General features: G+C 36.8%; 1 protein-coding gene across 2 annotated transcripts in view; it reads right to left on the bottom strand.

Moving 5' to 3' along the window:
• Positions 1–926: 926 nt before the first annotated feature.
• Positions 927–27,325, bottom strand: part of POT1 (protection of telomeres 1) — a 66,133-nt gene continuing 39,734 nt past the window's right edge. For both annotated transcript variants that reach the window (XM_039383589.1, XM_039383587.1), the window contains 11 exons: positions 26,992–27,147; positions 20,753–20,913; positions 17,929–18,017; positions 16,791–16,835; positions 16,189–16,345; positions 11,168–11,373; positions 9,994–10,129; positions 7,493–7,587; positions 5,834–5,925; positions 3,853–3,958; positions 927–2,841 (listed from right to left, as the gene is read on the bottom strand). In XM_039383589.1, coding sequence (XP_039239523.1) covers positions 2,729–2,841; positions 3,853–3,958; positions 5,834–5,925; positions 7,493–7,587; positions 9,994–10,129; positions 11,168–11,373; positions 16,189–16,345; positions 16,791–16,835; positions 17,929–18,017; positions 20,753–20,913; positions 26,992–27,147 — 1,356 coding nt within the window. In that variant the 3' untranslated portion in view covers positions 927–2,728. The remainder of the gene's footprint in view (positions 2,842–3,852; positions 3,959–5,833; positions 5,926–7,492; positions 7,588–9,993; positions 10,130–11,167; positions 11,374–16,188; positions 16,346–16,790; positions 16,836–17,928; positions 18,018–20,752; positions 20,914–26,991; positions 27,148–27,325) is intronic.

The following is a 27,325-nucleotide window of genomic DNA, read 5'->3' as shown; positions in this document are numbered from 1 at the left end:
AAACACTATTCCAAATTTATTTTTTCCTTTCTGTTTCTGAAAATCCTTTTTTTTTTTTTAATTACAATTTTATCAATTTCTCTGCACTTACCTGTGTAATTGGAACAGAGTATGGGTTAATGTTCCTTTATTGGTCTTTCAAATTTTTTTACTTTCCCTCCCAGCTTCTCATTTACAATCAGATATTCTTCCCCCTTACCTGTGATGATTTTGCTGTGTGAGATAGACTTCACATTCCATGCATATTTGCCATTTCTAGTAAGAAGCTGACATTTTGATTCAGTTACCCTATATGCTGGGATGTATGTGGAGGGAGAAAGAAGATGAGAAACCAGGAACATATGCCTGGAGTTTTCACTGGACCTTAGTATATCAGTATTAACCTGATCTATTGGTTCAACTTTTGAGTGTCTTTAGAAACTGAAATCATATACCTGGTCAAGAAACTCACCAAAGGAAATGTGACTTTTTTTTTGTAATTAAGGAGATTGCTAGCAATGGCTAAAAGTCATTGCTGCCTGAGATGCTCAGCTTTCAAAACCGTAGCCTGTCAGTGCTGCAAATTTAGGACAAAGAATCTCAGGATTTCCACCCCTCAGTCAAATATTCACAGGTCTCAGCGCTGACCAGGATAGGGAACTAAGGTCCGAGTCCCATCTCAGTGACTTCCATTGCTCCATACAAAGGCTACCAATGAAACATAGATCTTTTTCAATGTCTGTGCATTAATTCCTTTCTATACAGTGATCTTTAGTATTGCCAAATATATAATTTTCAATTGTTAATTAGAAAGATAATTAAATGTGTACTTTTCAATCCAACAAACTATATAAACATTCATTTAGAGCATTTGGTTAGATGATGGCTACTGATGATAAAGTTTTCACAGTTATGAACTAGTAACTAAAAGTCAAGTACAACAAAAGTTTAATATTTGGAGATATCTTTATTAAGCATTTTAATACAATATTCAATAGTAAAAAAATCATGTGATGCATATGCAGAGTTTTCGGGCACGGATCTCAGACAAGGTACATGGTGATATTGATTTTGCACCAAAATTCAAAACATATTCTCATTTATTACTTTACAAAGATTTATTTAGAAAAAATGTACAATACCAATAGCTTTCAGAGTTAACAAAAATAGAAAAATAAAAATTCCTGTTTTCATACACTATATACAATAAAAGCAAAAAAGATTGCCTTTAATTTAACCCGTAGCTTCTGAAGTTATCTGGATATGGCCAGCGTCCAAAGTTTTATAATAATCATTTAGTAACTTGCTGTAACTATTTTTGTTGATACATTTATTCAAATATTCAGGTGAACTTTCATAAGTCTGTAGACTCTTTGGTAAACTGCTTGTTCAAGTCCAAAGTTGTTTTATTTTTCAGAATTTTTAAAGGAGATATCCACTAACCACTTTTAATATTGGTTCTGCCTATACACCAATCAGTAAGGAACAATCTCCTGGCTCACAACATATAACCCCAATATAATTTTTTAGAGAAAATTATCAGAAATTAGAAAATAATCAGAAAATATTTGATGAAATTTTAATGACAAATTGCATAATCTACTAAACATCCCTGAAAAAGGAAAAAAAAAAGTCATCTACTATCAAAATAATAATCTACTTACAAACAGATATTCCATCTTGCTCCTGAACTTCATTAAAAACAGCTGTTTAAATATTAAGTAATTTTGCTCTGATGGAAAGCATCTGATTTGACATTTTTCTCCATGGATTATTAATGTAAAAATCCATGGAGAAAAATGTCCTGAATTTGTTCTATGGACTTCTGAACACAAAGGAAAACAACCAAGTCACTTTTCTAGTCCCGCAGAATTTTCAATCCATGATAGCACTCGATCAATTCTGTATCTCTAAATTTAGTCATACAATCTGATTACTTAAGATGGAAAAGGCAGATCTAGGCAGTGCAATCTGACAGTACATTTAGCCAGATACATGAGAGCCTTTGAAAACACAGACCCAGCTAATAAGCATGCTACCAACTTTGGTACCCAACAGGGTCACCCTAAAAGTCATTACCATCTACCAAATGTCAATATTCATTTAACAATTTTACACTACCTTACTTTCATGACTTGACTTTAATTTTAGTGATAATCATTACATGGTTATGCTCATAACCCCATCAGAATCTATAGTAACTGGTATAAGTAGCAGTTACTTCAGTATTTTTAAGAGGATGAGTTCTGTCTAAATGTACGCATCAGTGCAAAATCAAAGAAGTCTCTAAAAACCAACAATCTCCCTGTCAAACTGGCTGAGAACAGTTACAGAGGCTTGCACAAAGTAATCTGAAAGAGTTTACTGAAAAGCTCCTTCTATCTTTGCTGACATTATACAAAAATAACAAGAAGCATAATTCTGACTAGATTTTCCGAGTAAAACCCATCAGTTTACAGTAACCTCAAGACTGCCTTTTTGAAGGATAGATGAGTACTAGATTGCTTCCATCAACCTGAGCCAAGCAGCTTCCAGTGAAAAGCTTAGCACCTCCACTTGCCCTCGCATCACAAAGCTGTATGTAAATACATCAAAGCATAATTCCCATTCACATTCATACACAAACTAAAAATTCATACACACAGCTTGAATTTCTGAGAAAGGAACAAAGATTTCTTTTAATACAGTCTGTGATCCCAACCACCCCCAAAAATTCCTTACTGGCTTACTTCTTATTAGCAACACATGACTATACAACATCTTCAGCAACTGTAGTGTCAAAAATTTGGTAACAAACTTGATGTTTCATCGCATCTCTGACATTATAGGACTTGATGAAGCATTCCAGCCATGGCAAGTCACCTACCAACAAAACCCAAATTACTGTTCAATACTCATTTCTAACTTTTATAAGAGACAACTTGAGCAGGATCTTAGCTATGATATCTAAATGCATACAATAGTTAATAGAAAGAAAAATTAATTACTAACTTTGACATTCCAATTGGTATCTCCAAAGTTTCCAGCAATATCTGAAATGGCGTTCAGTGAGTGTCTTTCATGACTCGTCCTCCCTGTCCCAGCAACTCCCAAAACACTTGGACCCAATAGTTGTACCACAGTATGTAATATATATGTAAAGACTTTCCAATAATAAAAATTAATCTCCCTGTGTCTCAGTGAGACAATTTCACTGGTTGCAAAGGGACAATCCTTTACAATCTTTACAACAGGGTAAAGATTGCAGCATGGCTGCAGTGGTCACTGACAGCTGTGTACTGGGAGTACGCTCCGGAGGTCGGAGCTGCACCACATAACCGGTTACCTTGGACATGTGTAGCTTAGGCAGAGCCACTTTCTCTCATAACACAAACACTGCACAAAAAGCTCTGTGAATGGATTCGGATTAAGTATTTGCTCAATTTCCATGGATGTTTCCTGTAGTAAGGGATGGTCTAAATCAACATGTGCAATGGAAAGCAGAATATCACCCAAAGCACATGCCATACACTGAATTTCCTTTCAGCCTTCCCTAATGCGCTGCAACATTCAGTAAGAGGGTGTTCTAGTTAACTTCCATATGAATACAAATGACATGTTAGTGCCTGCACAGGCATGACTGTATTCACACATCACTGCGTACTACAGGAGAATTTACTGACTCATTACTTTTCTTTCTCAAAGGGAGTTCCAATATTAAAGAAATGTATCAGAACAAATTAATTGGAACTCTGCTTACAGACTCCAGCATTTCTCTGTTCTGAGTTTTGCCTGTGCATAAGTTGAATTCTAAGACTTCGCATATACAGTAGCAGACCGAAGGATCCCTTCTCTTCCCACCCCACCTCCCTTTAAAAATAAGCGCAAACTGACCTAATTTTCTTCCTGGAGGACAGAGCATATTCATGGTCATCTGCATCTTTTCCTGAAGAAAACTGTTAGTTAGGATTTCAGAGGCAGGAATTTGGAAAAACTTTTCCTGGAAGAGAACAGATAAGTATGAGGTGTTGAAAGAGGGATCAGAAATCATTAGCCAGGACCTTCACTGTATGTTCTTTTAGCAGCTTAAAATTAGGTAACATAAGAATAATCTTATTTCAAAAACTGTTCAGATACAGAAAAAAACAAACTGAAAAAATTAATAGTCTGCATTTCAGTACAGTGTATTAATAAAAAAATTATTATAAAAAATTAATAGTCTGTATTTAAGTACAGAGTATTCAGGAATTACAGCCACCCTGACAGCACACATGTAGGTCTCTATACATAACTGGTGGATATTTCTCATAAATCTCTATAATCAGACAATGTTACGGCTGGAGAGGATGGCCAGTCCCCTCAACAGTCCCTCACTGCAGTGAGTAGAACATATTCAGAGGACTAAAGTCACTTGAAAACAAGGGGCACTGCAACCTGGCTTCATACCAGTAAAGCTCCCTTAGTGTGAGTTCCACTTTTTGACAGTTTCAGAAACTACGAAGGAAGGCTTATACTGTGGGGTACATTTCTGAATGGAGACATCAAATAAAGAATGGAACATTAAAACATTAAATAAACATTTTCTGTGTATTATTAAACCACATGCAGTAAGTATGACTGACAAAACTCCAATTTTATTCTTTCCAAGTTTGTCACCAGATTTAGTATCTCTAAAGGCTCATAATTTTATAAGTTCTCAGAGTGAGCTAAGGTTTTAATGGCAATTTGTTGTTTTTGTTAAAAGATACAAATACAGAATAATTTTCCCTTTGTATAATTTTTGTATGATATGTTTAACGGCACTGATCAGAAGTTAGCAGATAATCCAGCAGCAAAACTGACACAGACAACTGCTTTTTCCTTTCACTCTTTCAATTCTTCTCACTACAAAACTTTTTTATTTTTTCCTTCACTGACTTCTCCTATAAAGAGAGGAGGAAATAAAAGAACTGAGTGTATTCCTACAGAAGTGCAACTGGAAGCTAGTGTACAGCTGCACTTCAAAGCAGCCCAGTTCCTTCTTAGGTGGTGCTAAAGGACTAGAGTTTAGGCTTGGGAGGTATTGGCTTGTCTTTGAAGTCCTTTCAGCAAGAATACGAGCAGCTGGCACTGCAGAGGAAATTGCGTTTTTTTCCTGCAGCTAAACTGTAGTTCTGAGAAGTATCTGATAAGAATGTGAGCCACCCTGAATTAGAAATTTTTTGAATTCTGCATCAAGAGATGGTTTAAAATCTTTCCCCCCACCTTCCTTTTGTAGTTTAGTTTCTCAACATAAAAAGGAAAAAGATCAGTAGAAGGAAACGATGACTACCTGAAATGGTGATTGCAGTTTTTGACCTCCTTTGCTGTTAATACATTGTGTATTTGAAGAAAACATGCTTATGTTTTCCCTGATATTACTTTTACTTATAGTCTTAAAATTAAACAAGGAAAAGTATTCTCTTCAAAGTCCCATTCAAAGTCATTTAGTATAATGGTGGAAAATATGCAGATATATACACATTAAACAGTATTGCAGCGCAGAAAAAAACCCCACTAAATTCTTTTTCTGTCCCATTTTGTCACACCCAAATTGTAGTGTGTCCATTCTTCAGTGTCTCAGGTAGCAGGAATGGTCTTAAGTAGCTTCACAGAAAACTGAAGATAGGTTAATTCTAAGATTAATAAAGTAGTTGAATAAACTGCTTCTGAAATAAAAGACAAATATCCGTACAGATGTAGCAGAGTTCTGCCTACAGCATTGTTAACTGTCCCCAAAAAACCACTTCGGGTAACATATAATGAATATTTGTGTATGCACATTTGCTATTTTAAAAACAAATCAAAACCAAACCCACATAATCTGTAGAGTCTACCTTTACCTAGATCTACTTACATAATCAAAAAGGTATGCATTTAGTGCTCCTGTTCCATCAACCAGAGTAAACTTCATAATAAAAACATACTGAAGAAGTTCAATACCTAAAACTGAAGAAAAAAAATAATTTATGTTTCTTGGAGTGAATACGCAAGACAAACTATAACAACTCAAGTTAACAACATCCCTCCTTTATAGGTAACTGATTTTGAATAGTCTCATTAAAAGTATAAATTGACAGACCAAAACATAGTGGCTGTGAACAGCAAAATGTCATTTGTATTTTAAGACCACATTGCAATTTGCCTGTAAACACTGTAATAGATGAGCCTATAAAAATGGATAAAGATTTTTAAGTATGTATTCTCATACTAGTAAACAAAAGCTAGTATTTGCTTGGATCTTAGATCCTACCTTTGTAGGATTCTCCTACTCCTGTTTTTTTATCCAAGGGAGATTAAAAGAGAGGTGCTCTTAATTCAGTGATAATAAGAATGCATTCCACCTGAAAACTATCTTCTGAGGAAAAAAATTTGTTTCATATGATATCGGAAAAGCTACTAGGTGGTTTTATTCAGAAAAAAACTTTGCTGACAGTTCTGAAAGTATTCCAGCTTAGAGTAAACGATTACAGTCTCTCTCACTCGTAGCAGTAACTGTTATGCTGCAAACATAAAATAACTTAAACATACAGAGTTCCTACAACTCTGTATCACTCTTTTCTGGGTACACCTATTTAAACTGGTAGTCATTTTATGTTTAACTGATCTGATATACTTGTAGGTTATAATTTAGTCTGAAAACACAAATGATAGAAGAATAATATATATAAAATAGTGTAAATTTCGGGAGGCATTAATCAATACTGGTTTCACTTTGAGAATAAATGTCAATCACTGCCAGTTATATATTACTTTACATTTATATAATAGAATACAATTATAACAGCTTATTTAACAGAATCACTTTATTGCTCAAATAGTTTTTTTCTTTTATAAAATCTTTACCAAACTTATGTACTGCTAGATATTCTGACAATATGTTAGAATATGAATCAATAAATACAAAAACATTCTCTTTCCCTAATGTGTTGTAAAACTTTAAGCTCCACTTCCAGCTTTTTAACATATTGACTGCATATAGTAACACAAGGAACACACGAAGCATGGAACACACATAAATATTGTGGTATAGTGCCTTTAATTTGAATATTACTTCTTACAGACTCTCTGGAATATGCTTAGCCTAAGGCTTACAGAAGATAAAAATCTAACTTTTACGAGTCATTAACTAAGACTCTCTTTAGTTCAGGTCAGAAAAACTGTATCTTCAAAAGGAAAAGCAAGACTAACTTCTAGGACTGCAAGCATATACACAGTTTAACAACCTGCAACCAAAAATTCATGACATCTGTACTATGATAGGTGTTACTGCTGATACTTACGGTAAAAGAAATCAGTCAACACATAAAATCCTTTAATTCATACTGCAACAGTTTCAAAAGTAAATATGTTATTTCTACTGGTAAAAGGTGAATAAGTTTTACAGCATTATATTCAATGTGACCATAAATTACATGCTTTCTGTAAAAAACTGCAGCCCAGAACTGCAAACAAAACTATTTCACATAAACACTTTAGAATCAAGGTATATCAGGACAGTATCATGTCAGCTGACCTTGTGCTATTTCAGTTGGGTCCCATGATGGTTGCTGTTCTGCTGCCATGAAACTTAGACTCTTGATAGGCTTTGGAGCTGAACACTGCTTGCACCTACCATTTAAAATAAGATATTGAGACTAACCAAACACTTATCTATTTATACTAGAAGCTTTCTGCACAGAAAAAAAAAAAATTCTGATTTTCTTACACAGTGGGAGTGCAAAAGTATTTCTGTTGCTGCTTAAAATAACTATTTTACCAGACACACCAGCTTTAGACCACGTCAACCCTTAATGCTGTTTCTGAAATATCCCTGAGAAGAAATAAATCTGGAAAAGACCAACTCCGTGAATAGACAGGAGTAAAACTGCACATCAAGGCTGAGAGAGCTGGGGTTGTTCAGCCTGGAAAACAGAAGGCTCCGGGAAGACCCTATTGTGGCCTTTCAATATATAGAAGGGGCTTATAATAAAGACAGAGAGAGACTTTTAACCAGGGCCTATAGTGACAGGACAAGGAGCAACAGTTTTAAACTGAAAGAGGGTAAATTTAGATTGTACAGAAGGAAGAAATACTTTACAATGAGGGTGGTGAGGCACTGGGACAGGTTATCCAGAAACACTGTGGATGCCCCATCCCTGGAATTATTCAAGTCCAGGATAGATGGAGGTGAGAAACCATGTTTAGTAGAAGGTGTCCCTTCCCAGGGGGTGCCTGGATTAGATGATCTTCAAAGGTCCCTTCCAACCGAAACCATTCTATGATTCCAAGATCACTACACTGCTAAACATATATTCATATTCACTACTCGCTTTGCAGAAGCAGGAATGAATCTGAACTTGTAGCACACTCTAAAACCACAACAGGGTTTGAGGAGAAATTTGGCTTTCCCTATGTTGAGAATATTAACTATGAGTTATTAGAACAATCTATTTTATTACTGGTGTATTTACACCAATAATTATAAATTTTACACGTGACATAGCAAACGCCGCAAGTGGACGAAAATATTGAAGAACTGTTTCCATTTCCCTCAAGGAATAAAATTAAAAAACAACTATTCTTCCAAATAAACTGCTCTGCTACTATATTACAGTTAGAACTTGAAATAAACATTTATTATATTTTAGAATTATATGCAAAGTATGTCATAAAAATCAATAGAACTACTTGTGCTTCAGTGATATAAAGTCAAGCTGAGCTAAGTCACTTTTTTCCTTTAAAAAACCCATTCAAACTCCAATAAAGTAACTTAGCTGTGAATTTTGCAAGTATGTCTATTTATATATATACACGAATGAATATACATGCTCATGCACACACATATAAATTCATTCTACTATATAGGATCTTTTTTAGACTTTGCTAAGTATATGCCACTGATAAAAAAAGCACATGAAATATCATTCTGAAATGTCAGCATCCTTGTGAGGTTCCTTCCTCAATATCCTATAAACAATCATGAAATATCTTATAAAGCATTTACTTTTACAATCCAGCCATTTGAAGAGAGAACATCATCTGAAGGTGAGTTGTGTGTAGCTGGGGAAATATATGGATTATGAAAGTGCAAGGGGAAATACTTTGTATTGGTAAAGATCCTGTCCCAGTAGGAGTACCCACGTACTGCCTTTATTTAAAAAAGCTGTAGACAGCCATATCTGTAAAGGGGAAAACAATATATGACAAAGAGAAATAATAACCTGTATTCATTTTATGGATGGCCCTTATGGGAAACTTTAGGGTTCACATGAAACATGCAATATTTCTGCACAGAAATTTTTTTTACTGCCTACAGACCTGACGTAGTGCCCCACTGCACTGTGCTCTGCTTGAACTTACTAGGACTGCTGAGAGACAGGACTCAATAGCTTGCATGAAGTAACTGGTATTTCTGAGCTCAGTAACTGCATGCTGCTGGGCAGTACTGGGAGAACACACTGCTGCTGGTGCTCATTGAGCAGATCACAGATTCCACACCGAGATGTATGTACTGTATTCCACAGCCTTGGAACTGTGGAATTCAGAACCTGTTAAGTCATCTCTACAGTGAATGACATCCACAAACAGGTAAGGCACTTTGCAGTGCTGAGGATCACAATAAATGACAAATAGTAAGGATAGGCTGTCCAAAATCCCTTACTTCTTCCAAAACCCAAGCTTTCCCAACACTAAGAATGAGAGAATGAAATATAGATTGACAGCCTGAGATAATTTTCTGGGTCTCTATTTAAATATTATCTGCTATATTGTTAATATATAAAAAAAAAACAACCCAGCACACAGTTTTAAAAGCAACATGTGTTTTGACTTTAAGTGAGACGACAAAATGGAAGACCTGGACTAAAAGAGGTAGATTAAGGTACTTTAGGTACTAGGTACTGCACATCATATTACGTATTTTGCATCAAAGAATCTTTGGGTAAGTTATGCCTTAAGCACTGCAGATTGAATTACTGAAGAAAATGGTATCTATTACTGCAACTATTGAAACATCAACAAATACTTTTAACCTACCCATAATATTTTACATTCCCTTGTAAAAGAAAAGGAGCTGAAAGATCTAATAATTCCAGATCAACTTCTGTGGATCTCACAGGAATAACACACTTAAACCTTTTTGTAAGCTTCCAGACTTCTTTCAGTGTTCCACCTATTAAAAACAGAAAAACATGGCTTCTTAAAGCGTAATCACAAATAAATCAAACAACTCGTATTTCTTGGCTGATTAGATACTGATTTCAGGACCTTCATTAATAATTGAGATCCACCACTGAAAACTCAAAAAATAGCCCAATACCTTTTCACTCTTACTCAACAACAGACTCAATAAAAAATCAAAGACTGACATTCATAAAAGGACATGCCTTAATATCTTCCTCATAGCTATCACTGTAACCAAGAAGTTGTATTTAGTTAGTATCATTTTCATATATATTTCTCCTATGATTTTACTAGCAATTTTATAATACAAGGCAGAAAACTGAAGGGGTTTTGTCATTGACCCCTATACAAAGGACCACCTGACTTACATTTGCTTATTCACACCATTAGTTGAGCACAATTGAAGACTTTGTTTTAAACCTGATGGGACTATTTGCAATTATTTATTATTTTTATTATATTAAAAAATTCCTCAATAGTATTCTTGCTAAATTGTTTTGTTTAAAAATCAGTGGCTATTTTGCTTCTCTGAGGAAATCTGATAAAAACCACAACAAACCAAAAAAACAGTGAGAGAAACTCTATTAATCTGAAACAACACTGACATCCAGAGGCTGACAAAGTTAATTGTAGGCTTGTATTACCAGAAGCCTTTCAAAACTTCTCTATGTCAATACTAAAAACAGGTTTGTTTAGAAGACTCGGTGAATTTTTAAATCAGAACTGAAAAAAACAATAAGTACAAGTCAGAAAAAATAAACTCAGGTGTTAATTTTAGCATAATCAACAATAAACATATAGGTTTAGTTTTAAAATAGATAGAAGCATCTTACAAGACCTTCAAAGATTACCCTTTCTTATTTGCACAACAGTGACCTACAGTTCCAGGGAAGTTCTTCTTTTCTTTGAAGATGCCTTTAGGATCACCACTATTTACACAGAATACAACCTCAACATATCTTCACTTTGTACATCCTCAGAGCAGACACTGTGCCATAAGAACTGGTATATTTGCAATCTACCTTACCTTCTATCATAAGCAAGGTGTCTTCAGGCTGTCGAAGCATTTCATCATGCTTTACGAAATGGATAGCTATTTCCCTTTGCTTCTGGTCTTGTGTAGTCCACATTACAGAATCATACCAGGATGTATTGTGTAATTCTGGGTTTGGGGCAGTCATGGCAGAGCGTTGTAAAATAAAGTCAAACACATCTCCATCTGGAACTTCTTGCCTAAAACATTTCCAAGGTGAGTAAGTAAATCCTAACAGTTTCTCCTTAAAAATCGATCTACAAGGATGACACTACTCCAAATAAATATTAGAATACAGTCATGAGCGTTAAAGTACATACAGGAAAAATATCCTCATTGTTTTATCAGTTCAAACATTTAGAGTTGTATAGTACATAATGACTTTTCATGTTAATAAATACGCTAAATTATGTGCCAACTTACCTAGAAGGCAGAGGTAGCCTAATGGCTTCACAAACACACACACAACACACACACAACACACACACAACACACACACAACACACACACAACACACACACAACACACACACAACACACACACATATATATATGTATCCATGGAAGACCAAATAATATCAGCTTTATGTGACTTCAGCTGGGCCTTAAAGGCCACACAACTGCATACCACTTCCTCAGAGAGGAAAGGCCATATCAGCCTATATAATTTCAAGGTTTATGTTTTAGTCTATTTGACTTCGCATATACTGAGAGGGAAAAAAAAGAAAAAGGACGGGAGCAGAACAGCTTCACATATGTACTGTAAAGGGAAAATCTGCAACTCCGCACCACAGTTTTCTTTCCTGTCCTGCTAGAGCGCACCATTTGTGCATTTCCGCTCGTCATTCACAGAGAAGCAATAATGCAGGCCATTCACTTTTTACCAGTATTACCGAATCACAGAATGAATAAGGTTGGAAAAGACCTCTGAGATCATCAGGTCCAACCGATGACCCAACACCAGCACGTCAACTAGACCATGGCACCAAGTGCTATGTCCAGTCTTTCCTTAAACACCTCCAGAGACAGTGACTCCACCACCTCCCTGGGCAGCCCATTCCAGTATCTAATCATCCTTCCTGTGAGGAAATTCTTTAATGTCCAACTTAAACCTCCCCATGTGCAACTTGAGGCCATTTCCTCTCATCCTGTCTCTAGCTGCCTGAGAGAAAAGGCCAACCTTCACCTGCCTACAATCTCCTTTCAGGTAGCTGTAGAGTGATAAGGTCTCTCCTAAGCCTCCTCTTCTCCAGGCTAAACAATTCCAGCTCCCTTAGCCATTCCTCATAGGATCTGTGCTCCAGACAGGCCTGTAGTTCCATAGATCCTCCTTCTAGCCCTTGTTGGGGATGGGTGTCACTTCGTCCAACCTCCAAACATCTGGGATCTCCCCAGTTATCCAGGACTGGTGATAAAATATGGAGAGCGGCTAAGGGACTTACCAATAACAGGCAAAAACTCAGCAGTTGGCACACAAATTAAGCAGCACTAGAATGTTTATCCTAAGCAAAACAGACGCGCTGGCTTCAGGTGGAATATAAACTGTGACAAAAAGGATAATAAAAAAAGGCAAAAATGGGCTATTTCATAAAACACTGCAAGAAAGTAGGTGTCAAACTTTAGAGTGGAGCTAAAGGAAAAATGCCATCAACTCCTGCTTCTGCAGATTATTCTGATGATTTCACTTTCAAACCCAAGAGCATCTGCTTTCACCACTGAATAGAACAATTCTTTCCTATGAAACCAAACTTTGATATTCTTCTGCAATCAATGCAGAACTGGCAAACAAGAGATCTTCCCAAACCTGACCATAGTGCTCTTCACATGAACTTTTCTTTCTGCCTGTGTTCCTGGATTACTAATTTAAACGTAAAGGCAATGGACCTAACATAGCAGGTGTCGTAGTTTGACTCTCCAAAAATCTAATTTTCAAACTCTCCACTATTTACTTCAGTGTGAGAGAAGTTTTCAGACATGCATAACTACCAACATGGGGGAATAACATCAAAATTTATTACTAACACAATAAATACTATAATATATATATACACACACACCAATCCTAACTATCTCTTATGGTAAAACAATATATATAGATCATCCCTCCTTCTCTCCATAGAAGTCCAGAAGGAAAGAAGAAGTCTTTTTTACTTTCAGGGCAGCACAGTCTTTCCTCTTCAAAGCAGCAGCTCCAATTTGTCATAGTTGGAAAAAATCTCTCTTCATTTCAACACAGGGGTCTCTCTCTCAGCCCTCCCTGCCCTTCGGCTCTAACCAAAGGTCTCACCCGTGGACTGCAAAGCAGGTACAAAACTCATCACAGTCATATCAAGGAAGGCAAAGTGTTCCATCATAGTCCCTTTCCCCGGGGAGTCAAGTTTCCCCAGGTCAGAATGTTTTAGGGGCTTTCAGTTCAGTTCCTTCCCCAAGTGTTCTAGCAGAGCTCTTCTGTTCCGTCTCGGCTGCAAACGTGGGGGGGAAGGGGGCCCTTCCCCCGCATTCTTTGGTTTGACCGTCCTGGTCTAGCTCTCGGCTCCTCTCTCTCTCTCTAGCTGCTGTCGCATTTCAGGACTCCCTTCAAATTTGGAAGCCCACCCCTCCTTCCAAGGAGGTCTCAGGGTTTTGGGGATGTAATTCAGTCTTACCCCAAAACAGTCTCTGCTGAACTTTCTCTGCTCTGTTGCCGGCTTTCTCTCTGCAGGACATCTCTGCGTCTCTCAGTATGGTTCTGTGCCATATTGCTGCTCGCCGGCTATCTTCTTGGCTTTCAGCCACAGCTCTCTATTCAGTGCTGCCTCTGCCATCGCTTCAGTGTCTTCTGCTGCCCACTCGCAGTGGAGAAACTCCCTCCAGCCTTTGGCCACGGCACCCGGTCCAGTTTTAACACTACACTGGGTCTCCCGTGGTCCCAGCCGGGGGCTGGGGGCCTTGGCCCCCAGCGGGGCTCGCTGGCCCCTCAGCTCTAACGCGTGGTGTCTCAAGCCATGGCTGCCTCTCCTTCCAGCTAAGTACCCAGTCTTCTTTTTTCGGTCTGTGTAATATGCTAATTTCGCAAGGCCGCTGATTGGCTCAACACCAAGAACACCACCCCTGGGGTTAACTACTTTCCAGCTCCAGGGGGAAAGCCTTTTTCAACCTATGACAGCAGGTCATCTGTCCAGACATACCTGTCCAGACAACTCTTCCAGCTTCTACAGCCTGTCTGAAGACTTCCCTCAGAGGCAGGAATGAAATGAGTTGTTTTTGAACTAAGCTACACAAAAGGTTGAAAATTCTATAAACCAGATACGTGAATAAAACTACATCCATCTATATCGGTATTTTGCTATTTACAAAGAGGCTTCCAGCCAAGGTCTAAAAACATTAAAAATACATCTCTCACAAGGATTTTATACCCTAAGCATATATACATCTTACTGGATAAAGTTTAAAGGATCAAGCTTGCAATGAACTTTGTTCAGCCAGGCCCTTCAGCATATGCTAAAACATGAAACAACTTCTGACACAGAAGAATATGTAAGAGAGAAGGATCATGTGTCCTTCTTGGGCCTCTTAATCTACTCAATCCAGGCTGAAGTACAGTCCCACTATATTTCACTGATTGCTTTCACTTGATGCACACAGTTGAGAAGAGAAGCTAAATATCTACAAAAGCACTGCAAGTAGTTTTATTACCACAGGATGGTGGTAATAGTAAATATGCTTACTAAACCATCAGAAACCTATGTAATAAAGTCTGTCCTAATTCTGTGGCAAAGAGAAGGCAACAATATGTGAAACAGGAGATGACTCAAATGAACAGAAAGAAAGATCATAACAAGTCAAGAATATAAAAAAAGACTATAATATTTATGGAAAGTTTTGTGATAAGGTTCATAAAGAACAAACAAAATTCTATCAGTTGTACCTGCTTATTACTATAAAGATTTGACAAATATATAAACAAGTGACAAAAGTGGCAGACATAGTTATTATAGGTAATTATCTCCTTTTTATACTTGGTAATAAAGTCCATGTCCTTGTATGTTCTGAAGATGCTGAAGTACTTCTGTTACATTATGAATATCTGATAAGGACCAATATTGTTAAAGCTGCAGGCATACTTTGCATCCAAAAGCTCTAAGAGAAGGACAGCAGGGCCATTTTCTTGTCTCAGTGATGTTTGCATCTGATAAATCTTGATTGTGCAAAAATTTACAAAAGGCTAGGAGAATGCTAATGTGCCATCATTAAAGAAAGCAATAGTTCACATCAGTAACAATAAAGCTGTTTGTTTGGGACTGATGTTAAGTCAGGCAAAAAAATGATACAGATGATCATGGATAGCACTTCAATGCATACCACTCAGCAGTTTAATCAAAAATAGGTGAGCATTATTTGATACAATGACAAACAGCATTAAAGGAGAAATAACAATGACACAATGGTCAGTGAAGTCACACAGGTCAGAAAAAAGGACAAAAATAACAAGGTGAATAGTGTGGATGTCCCATCCCTGGAAGTGTTCAAGGACAGGTTGGATGGGACTCTGAGCAACCCAGTCTAGTGAAAGGTATACCTGCCCATGGCAGGGGTTTAGACCAAGATAATCTTTAAGGTCCCTTGCAATCCAAGCCATTCTATGATTTCTCCGATATTTTTGGATCCAAGAAAGATGCCTTGTCTGGGAGATGACTTTAGTCAAAGATATTTTACTCATTCACTTGGAGACTATCATACCTCTTTGCATATCCTATTCTAAAACTGCAAGTAAGAAACAGGTACTTAAATACAACTTTGGTATGGAAAAACTGCACTGTTGCATTTGAAAATAAAGAAAAGCCACTGTCTTGAGAGCACTGAAAGGATTCGTAAATAGAACTCATCTGATGATTTAAAATTTTCCTCCCTATTATCAGTGAGTTTCAATTACATTCAGCTCATTTTACACAAAAAAGATGAAAACACGCTGAAAATCTAGGCAGCCCAAAACATACAGAACATTTCCTAATTACTTACACTGCGTGAAACACTTACAAGGAGTTGCATTTGGAACAATGAAGTTTAACAGACTGATGGAGCTTCTGGGGTTTATAGGTTCTCAGCTTTGCTCTAATGCGATACTGTTGAGGAGCTGTGCTGTTTATAACGGTTTTCAGTTCTGTGTTATTCAAATCCTGATGATCTGTTAATACTGCAAAACAATACACACACACACAAAAAAGCACCATGCATACCTATTAAACACCATAATATTTAGAATACAGGAAATGGCAATTGCAGGTTTGCATTTTTCCTTAATTTCCAACTTTTCTTTCCCTCCCAGTTGCAGCCTCAGTTTTATCAATACAACATGTTACTACAGTCTGTAAGATAAATTAAAACAGGCTGCAGGAGCATGGTGTACTTCAGGGTCCAGAAATTCAACATGTAGAAAAAACAAATGAAAGTAGAATATAAAAATATGCTCTATTCCTTAAAAAGCCAAATAAAACCAATGTAACATAGATACACTTATACTGTTAGAATAGCTCTTCCTACAATAAGTAAAAGATTATTTCAGCCTTTGAGACAATATCTCAAAACTGTTTTGTTCTTTAGCAAAATTCAAATTCACCTTAGGTCAAAATGTTACCTACCTGTAACAGGTAACTGCTGACATCTCTGTAAGTGCGATTCAAGATCTAAAATCAAGAAGAATTACCTAATTATTTTCCTTCCTTCTTTTCTTTTTTATTATGTGGACACACAAAAACAGGTAGGTAGATAGGCAGATAGATACACACACGAACCCAAAAGCTGAACAGAGGAAAATGGAAATCCCAATAATGTATGAAAATAACATAGCAAAAGAAAAAAGCAAAGTAAGCAGGAGGCAAACATTACATATCAAGAGTTAATATATTGAGTGGAAGTTAACATATACATTAAATAGTAATGCTCATCAAATGAACACTTTTCAAAAGCATACTGTGAATGATCTGCTAACATAAACTGTTTTCATCCCTTGCAATCTTTTGGGACAAGAACATAAACATTATTCCAATGGACTGCCTGGTTCCTCCTCTGAACAACCTCTACTACACACACAGAGTGCAGTAAATAAGAGCAAAATTCTTTCTAAATTTGCAGTTATGGACTGGACATGAAGTATTTATTTATTCTTGACTTTTACATTCTTTTAGAAATATCCAGTCACAGTACATTAATAATGGCTAAGTAACACAGGATTTTAAAAGCTAGAAGCAAAGATAGAGGCTATGTCCAACCACCTTTAGAGTTTAATTCCCTTTTAGCTATTCTTATCCTGGGCTAAAAATGCCATTCAAAGAATAATATGGGATCTGTGAAACTGTCTGTAAGATGCTACTTTTCCATGGCACTGCACCTTACAGCTCTGCCACTGACACAGCTTTCCATCCAATGACTTCAGGGCTCCTCAACACACAGCTCTTCAGCAGTGTTTTCAGTGCTTGTCCCTGAAGAATCCTAGAGGAAGGTAGTTACATAACTCTGCTTTGTGATCTAATATAATATGATTAAGAACACCATCTGTGTTTAAGAATTTATTCACTACCTCCAATGAAAGTATCTTTCCATGTAATATGAAAGGCTGGGAGACAGAAAGATAGGGTAATGAAAATTTCCAGTCTAATAATCCAAAATAATTCTCTAAGGCTTTGCATGTGAAATTAACATTACATACTTAGAGAAGCAGTAACTGTGACCTTATCTTGACCATATATATCTGTTAGAAGAAAGACCAATTGCTCTTACCCGTAAAATCACTAAAAGTGCCGTCTAATTCCATTGAAGACATGCTTTCCATATTCTGACTGTCTGCCAGATCCACAGATTCTAAGAATCTAAAAATAAATGATTAAATATTTTATAATCTAGAGAAATCTTTCATATATCTACATACACACACATGCACAAAACACACACACACATATATATATAATGGGATTACAGAGACACTTATATGATGCCTATTTATTATCAATACACAGGTATAATGTTCACTCATAAAGGTTCCAGCAGAGATATAAAACTCAGATGAGCCAGAATTTGCAGGGAATTATATTAATGATGCAGATAAGATACTCCTTTCCAAATCACTTCTGGAACATTAAGCACAATAGAGTGCCAAAAAGAAACATGTACTACTGGAAACAGAATTTCTGATAAAGGAATATGGACTTTGGTGACTTAGCCTTTCCTAAGGAAAAAAAGAGTTTATAACCTTTGGAAGAAGGGGCAGACCACTCAGGAGTACTAAAGGATGTTATGCAGGCAGAAAATTAGAAGGGCCAAAGCCCAACTAGAACTTAATCTGGCTACTGCCATGAAAGACAACAAAATCAGTTTCTACAAATACATCATCAACAAAAGGAAGGCTACGGAAAATCTCCATCCTTTGTTGGATGCGGGGGGAAACATAGCGACAAAGAATGAGGAAAAGGCTGAGGTACCTCACGCCGCCTTTGCCACAGTCTTTAATAGTAAGACCAGTTTTTCTCTGAGTACTCAGCCCCCTGAGCTGGAAGATACGGATGGTGAGCAGAATGAAGCACTCATAATCAAAGAGGAAATGATCAGTGATCTGCTACACCAGTTAGTCATACACAAGTCTATGGGACTGGATGGGATCCACCCATGGGTACTGAGGAAGCTGGTGTAAGTGCTCACCGAGCCACTTTCCATCATTTATCAGCAGTCCTGCTAAGCAAGGAGATCCCTGTTGACTGGAAGTTAGCAAATGTGATGTTCATCTACAAGAAGGGTCAGATGGGTGATCCAGGGAACTACCGGCCTGTCAGTTTAACCTTGGTACCAGGGAAGGTCATGGAGCAGGTCATACTGAGTGCCATCATGTGGCATGAGCAGGGCATCAGGCATAACCAGGGCATCAGGGCCAGCCAGCATGGGTTTATCAAAGGCAGGTCCTGCTTGACCAATTTGATCTCCTTTCATGGCAAAGTAACCCAGTCAGTGGATGAGTGAAGGGCTGTGGATGTAGATTACCTGGACCTTAGTAAAGCCTTTGACACTCACTTCCACAGCATTCTCCCAGGGAAACTGGCTATTCATGGCTTGGACAGGTGCCTATTCACTGGGTAAAAAACTGGCTGGATGGTTGGGTACAGAGAGGGGTGGTGAATGCAGTTAAATCCAGCCGGTGGCTGGTGACTCATGGTGTTCCTCAGGGCTTAGCATTGGGGCTAGTTGTTTAATGTCTTTATCAATGTTCTGGATGAGGGGATTGAGGGTTCATCCAGTTTGCAGATGACACCAAGTTGGGCCAGAGTGTTAATCTGCAGGAGGGCAGGAAGGCTCTGCAGAGGGATCTGGAGAAGCTGGATTGATGGGCTAAGGCCAATTGTATGAGGTTCAAGAAGGTGAAGTGCTGAGTCCTGCACTTGGGTCACAACAACCTCATGCAGAGCTACAGGCTTGGGGCAGAGTGGTTGGAAAGTGGCCCATCAGAAAAGGACCTGGGGGTGCTGGTTGACAGTGGGCTGAACGTGAGCCAGCAGTGTGTCCAGGCAGCCAAGAAGGCCAATGACATCCTGGCTTGTATCAGAAATAGTGTGGCCAGCAAGACCGGGGCTGTGATTGTCCCACCGTACTTGGCACTGGTGAGGCCACACCTCAAATGCTGAGTTTGTTTCTGGGCTCCTTACTTCAAGAAAGACATTGAGGTGCTGGAGTGAGTCCAGAGAAGGGCAACGAAGCTTGTGAAGGGTCTAGAGAGTAAGTCATATGAGGAACAGTTGAGGCAGCTGGGGTTGTTCAGCCTGGAGAAAAGAAGGCTGAAGGGAAACCTTATTGCTCTCTACAACTACACGAAAGGAGGTTATGACAAGGTGGGGGTTGACCTCTTCTCTCAGGAAACTAGTGATAGGACAAGAGGAAATGGCTTCAAGCTGTGCCAGGAGAGGTTTAGGTATTTAGAAAAATTTCTTCGTGGAAAGGGTTGTCAAGCACTGGAACAGGCTGCCCATGAAGTGGAGGAGTCATCATCTCTTGAGGTGTTTAAAAGATGTGTAGATGTGGCATTTAGAGACATGGTTTAGTGATGGACTTGGACAGGGTTTACATTTGGACTCAATGATCTTAAAGGTCCTTTCTAATCTAAATGATTCTGTGATTCCTTATGAATATATCACAGTTCAGTAAGGCATGTAAATTATCTGCTTCATTTTGAACATCTTTAAATCTCACCACTTTCAATTAACACGTATGTACATGCTTAAAATGTGCTTAATTTATTTGCTGAAACAAGGCTTTTGTCTTCAGAAGATTATATGCCACCATAATACAGAGTAAGTATGCTAATATAGCCAGAATTTATTATTACAGCACTATAAAATAGAAATCTTGATACCTACTATATTCAAAATTTGAAAAAATAGCCTTTATTTACCTCTCCCTCCAAATACTCTTCATCTTAGTGGTGCTAAAGACATATTCTGCTCCAGAGTTTCTGGTTCTTAGATATGTTTGCAACTCTAAACTATACAGTTGTTACATTAGCCTAGAGTTTTCAAGAATCACCTAGGAAAAAAACCCCAAAACACCTACACATAAAACTTACGTTTTTAGTTCCTTAACATCGGGGTTATTTTCTGGCAAGACTCCTATTCCTCGACCGTAACAGGTGCCACCATGAAGATGAAATTCTATATGTGAGACATCTTCATTATCAGCACTTGCTTGTTTCGCATGAATGCTGTAAATTCTCAGAAAACTTCCAATCTGAAAAAAAAACAAAACAGCACAAAGCTAGTTGTTTACGCGGAAAATTCTAGGCTTCTAGGCCTCATAAAGCTTCTTCCCTGTTTGAACTGAATCACATAAGAGCTAAAGATTGTTAAACAATCTCCTGACCTCAGGAGATTGCTTCATTCAACCCCTGCGTCCAGAGCAGAGTCAACCAGAGCAGGCTTCTTAGGGTTGTCTCCAGTTGGGTTTTGAATATTTTTAAATGTGGAGACTGCAAAACCTCTCTGGGTGACCTGTTTATTTTGCTTTATCAGACAACATTACTGACAGCAAAGGGTGATTCAGAACCAGCATAAGCCTTCTTAATAAATCTAATTCTCAAACACAGTTCAGAAGACAGATCAAATGAGTCTATACATTTCTTTCCTGAGGGTTTAATTTCCCTTCTATTTTCAGAACACAGTCCTCTGGGGACTGAAGTCCTGTGATTTGTTCATGTATGGCCACATTCAGCAATTGACCTCATGTCCATCATCATGCACAGCTTTTTATCTCTTCAGGTGTACATACAAACACATCTGTTCACTCAGATTTCTTTATCCGATCTTACACTTACATTACAGATAACATTTTTTTAGCACCAGAAGAAAAGGCAGTACATATTAGAAACTGAAACATTTTGGCACTCTTCCTAACTTTGTTAGATCTTCTCCTCAGGTACACGGAGAATATGCTTCTTTTGCTTAAAATTATTTTGTGTTTTCTGAAACAGTTTTGTTAAGTTACACAAATGGACTTAAGCTAACTTATACAAATACCTATTAAAAAATAAAATCATGGAGATCTGAACATTGAACACACCTTTATAACTCTGTTTTTATTTCAAAATATCATATCCATTATCCTGCCCCAAAAACCCCACACATCCAACCAAACAAATAAAATCAAACCCAAGGTTCTAAAGGCAGATAATCTGGAGACTTCACTATACAGTTACTAAAATTTTTTTTTTAAATATGTAACCTAAGATCCACTTGGATAGCTGGCAAGCTACACACATTCAACAACCTGGATTTATATTCATTCTAAGTATTTTTTAAATAATCCTATATAAATGATAAATTATTTTAAATTTACTTCAATTAAAATTAATATTACAGCAGTCAAGTCTGTTAAGTCTTATTTCAGCTTTAACTTTAACCAATGGAAACCTAGATTGGATCGGCCAGGTCTTAGTACAACACTTACAAATTTATGTATACATGCATAAAAGTAGATGGAGCAGCAACCTGTGCCTAGATTCCTCCTCTGTATCAAGGAACAAACTGTGACTACATAATGCTGGTATCAAACTACTTTTAAACAATAATCACACACGAAAAAGGCAGCATATTTTCCAATTCAGGCAGCAGGGACATAAAAACTGCACTTCAGCCTGCACCTATTTTGCTTCCGGCATGGAGCTCTTACCAGAGTTTTAATTGATCTGCACTGTTAGGGGGCTGCTCATTTTGTTCATTCAAAGCATTACCAGGACAGCTTGTGCATTTAGATGGTAGTTAAGAGGCTTATCCAGAAGTCTGGGTTTTTCTCCTTTCCAGATATTGATTTCACTTAATTATGTTGAATATCCAAAAATACAAGGGGCACTCATATTACAAAGTAATTGAATGACTGTGACAAATGCCTTGGGAGAAAGTTTTTTTTTTTTAAATTCTTAGCTAAGTTCTGCTTATGAAACAACTTTAAGTTAATAAAACAGTGTCAAACTACTTCCTACCCCCAAAGTAATCTGCATATAAACAGGAAGAAGTTCATTATAATTGACAGATTTTTTCTTTTAAAAAAAATGTATGAAAAAAGTATTTTCTCTATGTACAAATATAAAAAACTAAACATGGGAGACGAGAGCTCAGAAGCAAAAAATACGAAGTGCTGAGTCTGCCTTCTAAACTTGTGTGCTGAAATTCATGCAAAAGTCAACTGAACTACACATTTTAGTGCAGCATTCACTTTGCAAGATTTGTCATCACTATAAAATAATCTTTCTATATATGCATTTATTAGATTATTTTCTGAAAATGTTATTTTATGTATTTGAATATTACTTAGAACCATAATAAAGAGAAGCATTACAATCAGCATTGCCAAATACTGAAAAAGTCCGTAGGGTTCTGAATGTCAAGCCAGAGCTGCCTGTGCAAAAAGGGTGCCATTTCCATGGATTCCTTCGGGCGGCAGCCTTGCTTACAGTTAAGAGCAGGGAGCAGGTTGTTACGGATAAAAATGTTACTGTGTTTCTGTTGTTTACAGAATGCCTGCAGACTGAGCACTTTAAATACTTGACTGAGAAGAAATTATAATCTACATTAAACAACACGATTTACAGAGCCATCACTAAAATATAGTACAAAACCAGCTCCTTACTTGACTTTACAGCAGTTCTGTTTATGAACTACCTATTTCATTTAGAGCAAGTTCATTTAAAATGAATTAAAGCAGAATAAAAACATTTTTTGCAGTAGTATAAAATATACTAATACCCTATTTGCAGTCTAATTCAAATATGACTATTTAAAAAATATGTATTAAGGCTAGAGAGAATTAAAATGTAGAAGTCACATATGCAGTTCCCTATAACCAGTCAACTAATAAAACTCTAGCATAGGAAATTCTCATGATTATTTCAAAACTTATAGGGTTGTGTTGACATTCACACTGATGAATTCAGAATAGCCATTTATCATGGCAGATAAATGTTCATGTTGGACCAGAAAGGCACTCATGACAAGAAGGTGTCTTTATCTACAGGAATCACTTAACAAATTCATCTGTAGTCATTTTTATACCTATTTTTATGGCTGATTATATTCAATGGGATTTCTTTGTCATCATTTTTATCATATCAACAGTCTAATTTTACTGAGTAAATGGTGCAAAACTTCTTGAAAATTAGAGGAAGCATATACACAGCATTTGGGCACAGTCCTTTGCAGTTAGAAATACCAACCTAAATCCATTTAAGAGTTTGAAAGACTCAGGGGTGGGATTAGAGGGTGTCATCTTTTGTTTTTTCCCCTTTTAATAAGTAAAAAGACAGAGGTGTGGAGAATACCACTGACAGGTCAAAGGAATGCTACCTATGTCTGAAAAATATGAAGCTAGGTATTACAGCCATGTAGTAACTCACTGAAGTTTCAAGTTGAAAATGTGACTCTGGCACTAGAAAAGTGAGACTTCTTGGTCCATACTACTATCAAAAAAGAGATGACATTTTATATGGTGGGAGAAACAGCTGAAAATATACAAATTCTACATCTGAAGATATGTAACACAAAGCAAATGCTGTGAAACTACAGACTAGGACTCATATATATGCTCAAGGTTAATTGTTTTAATTGTACTATCCAGAAAATGCATGGCAACACAAACTTGATGGTTATCAAGCCATTAGAGGAAGGCACAGTACCACATATTCAATGAATGACGGAACATAAGGAAATCTCTAACCAGCTGAGGACAGTTGTACCCCTACTATGCATTGACTGACCACTGATGCTCACTCACCTCGATGCTAACGATCTAAGCAAAATGCTTAAGATGGAGAAACCCACATCACAGACCTATTCCCAAATCCTATGGCAGTGTCAGTGAATCCTGAGAACTTCTGGAAAAACTGGCATAAGAAAGGCTGAAGAATAACAAACTGCAACCTATGTGGAGCAACTGTATTCCAGATAGTCAGTTGTAGGCTGGGGTTCCTAGAGTAATGAGAAAGCCTCATGCACCCCAGGTAGCCAGAGGAAGAGGCAATTTCAAGCAAAAGCAGTGAACATCATTTTCTTTGCTTAATTGTAGTTCTTGCTTGTGTCTTTATGCCCCAGGAAATAATCTACTTCAGAGATGAGATTTCTGAAAATTCTTTTTGTGTTCTGTCAAAGCACCAAATACTGAAAAGCCACAATCTTACCCAGTAGGAAAGGGAGGCCAATAAATACAAGGAACAAAAAGTCTACATACGGTATCAACAACAACATATCTTCAATGTTACTAAAGTTCTCTCCATTGAAAACTGTAAGTATTATTTGACTGCCTCGGAAAATGGGATAAAATGCTCAAATCTTCAGTGTTCTCTGGACAGATGACCTAAACAAGGAGTTTTTAACAAACTCTTGCAGCAATATTACTTACTCTGTGCTCCAGCATTTGCCAAAAATTCACTGTAGTACATTACCCACTTTCTCTAGTGTGTAGTGCTTACTCAGAGCTTCCTTGTCTGAACATGTGCCTACAGATACAATTTTAAAATATTTCAGGTTTTTTTTCAACCTGCCCTTCATGTTAACAAGGCTGTGTAAAAGGGATTGCACCTACATAAAATATCATTTCTGAGCTGCAACTGTCACTGCAAACAGTACACAACAACCTAACAATTCCATAACAATTTACATAAAAAACGGCAATTCTAAGCTACTGTCAAATGCAGAAGACATGGCTGAAAACTAGCATACTTTTACTGTTTCTGCAACCATAAACTGGCAAAACATCTAATCACACTTGGGAAAGTGTATATGGATATACTAAACACTCTCCAGTTCCATATTTCTACATAGATGAATTTTTAAAAAAATCTTTGCATAACAAGACCCTGAACTCAATAAAATATACAGATTTCACTTTACTTTCTTATGATATGACATGATTCCCACTAGTATTTAAAACCCCTCCATTTTAGAGACAGCTCCCCCAAAATTTTATTATATTTATTTTATTCTGTGAAATAAAATTAATTCTACATGCTGCAACCTGAAATGAATAAATACTTCTGAAGTTAATTGTTAGCATATCAGCCCCTTTTCTTCGATAACTTCACTAAGACAATCCACTAAAAAGTGGTGTTCGAAAATGATCTAACTTTAAACTTCTACAGCTTTCATGACTGAAACTACTGCAACTTTGGACATAGCCAGGAGAAAAACAGCCTGCATTGCTCAGAAGGACAAAGGAGGTTTTTTAGCAATTTCCTATGAAATTAGAGCTTCTACTACACAGTGCAGTATCCAGCAAAGGTACAAATGCTTTAGAAATAAGGGCAAACTTATAGGAAGTAAAAATATGAGAGAGCTGATGAAAACATCCCATTTATCACATATTCAACAGGAATTCCTGAACATAAAGGGTGAGAGTAATAAAAGAAGTATTATCAACTACTCAAGAAATTATGTTTTATTAGTATTAAAATATTTTCCCCTTAATTTTCATAACATAATGCTTCACTGGAACATCAATTATTTATCAACAGATTACACCAGTTAGCAAGAGAAAAATTCTGGAAGAGAACTTGTAAGTAATGAAATATTTCTGTCGGTTTTGTTATGAATTCTTACACAAATCCTTACACTTATATTGCTATCTGTCATTTACTTATGAATGGATGTTAATTTATCAAATTGATTTCATGTCTGCCAATAGCCCCAGCCTAACAAATGTTTATCACTTATCTTTATTTTCTAGTTAATGTTTTCTTAAAAACGATCTTGGGTATAGAGGGCAAGGCATGAAATGAAAGATGTATTCTTTGCTAATTTCTTGTATTCAGAAGCAAGATGGCAGTATTGCTGAAGATCAAATGTTTAATTATGTAGTTTTCTCTATTTAAGCATAATCAACATTACTGATCCACTAAATGAAGATTGCACTGCAAACTGCAGAAGTTTATAGAACAGAAAATCTTCTATTGACATTAGAATTAAGAGTTTTAAATAGGACTACGAGTTTAACTCCACTTTGTATCATTTAAAAATAATTCTAAAGCATAGAATACATTTTCTGAGTTCATTATTTTCACAGGATTATATATTATATTACAGTGTCTGAAAAAAACGGCTTAATTGGAAGAATTTTTTTCATGGTAATTTTCGAGTAATGAGGCTGTTTAACATATGTTGAAGGAGTTTTGCATTCAAATAAAAGGTACAGGAAATACAGTGAAAGATAAAGAGGAACATGAAACTAATTACAGCAGAATTGAATTAATACATTCTCTGAAGTGACTTCTAAGCAGAAAATAGGCCACAAAAAGAGAGACAGAAATACCAAAGTGTGCATTACCTTAAGTGATTTTGCCAGTTGTACATGGTTATCATAGACTAGAATGTCCACCATTAGATTTCTCAGTTGATGAAGAAGAACCCTTTCTCCTTCCAGGTCCTTTGCTTCCACAGGTACTCTCCACGTTGGATATGGACATTTTGTGCCATCCCATACCTGTAATGCAAATGAACTACTTCAATGTACTCAGAATACTTTAGATTCAGATTTTAAATAACTTTTTTTTAAAATTTTTTGTTTGATTAAAAATCAGTAACAATAAGAAATCCCAATTGTAGTCTTAGCCTAAAAGTCCTTAAAATACTTAAATTAGACTTTATGGAGTTTTTTAAAT

This window comes from Pipra filicauda, unplaced genomic scaffold, assembly GCF_003945595.2.
Source record: "Pipra filicauda isolate LSUMZ 115617 unplaced genomic scaffold, ASM394559v2 scaffold113_size4260070_pilon, whole genome shotgun sequence".
Lineage (NCBI taxonomy): Eukaryota > Metazoa > Chordata > Aves > Passeriformes > Pipridae > Pipra > Pipra filicauda.
The sequence above is the reverse complement of the archived record's forward strand: the minus strand, read 5'-3'. Positions and strand labels throughout refer to the sequence as shown.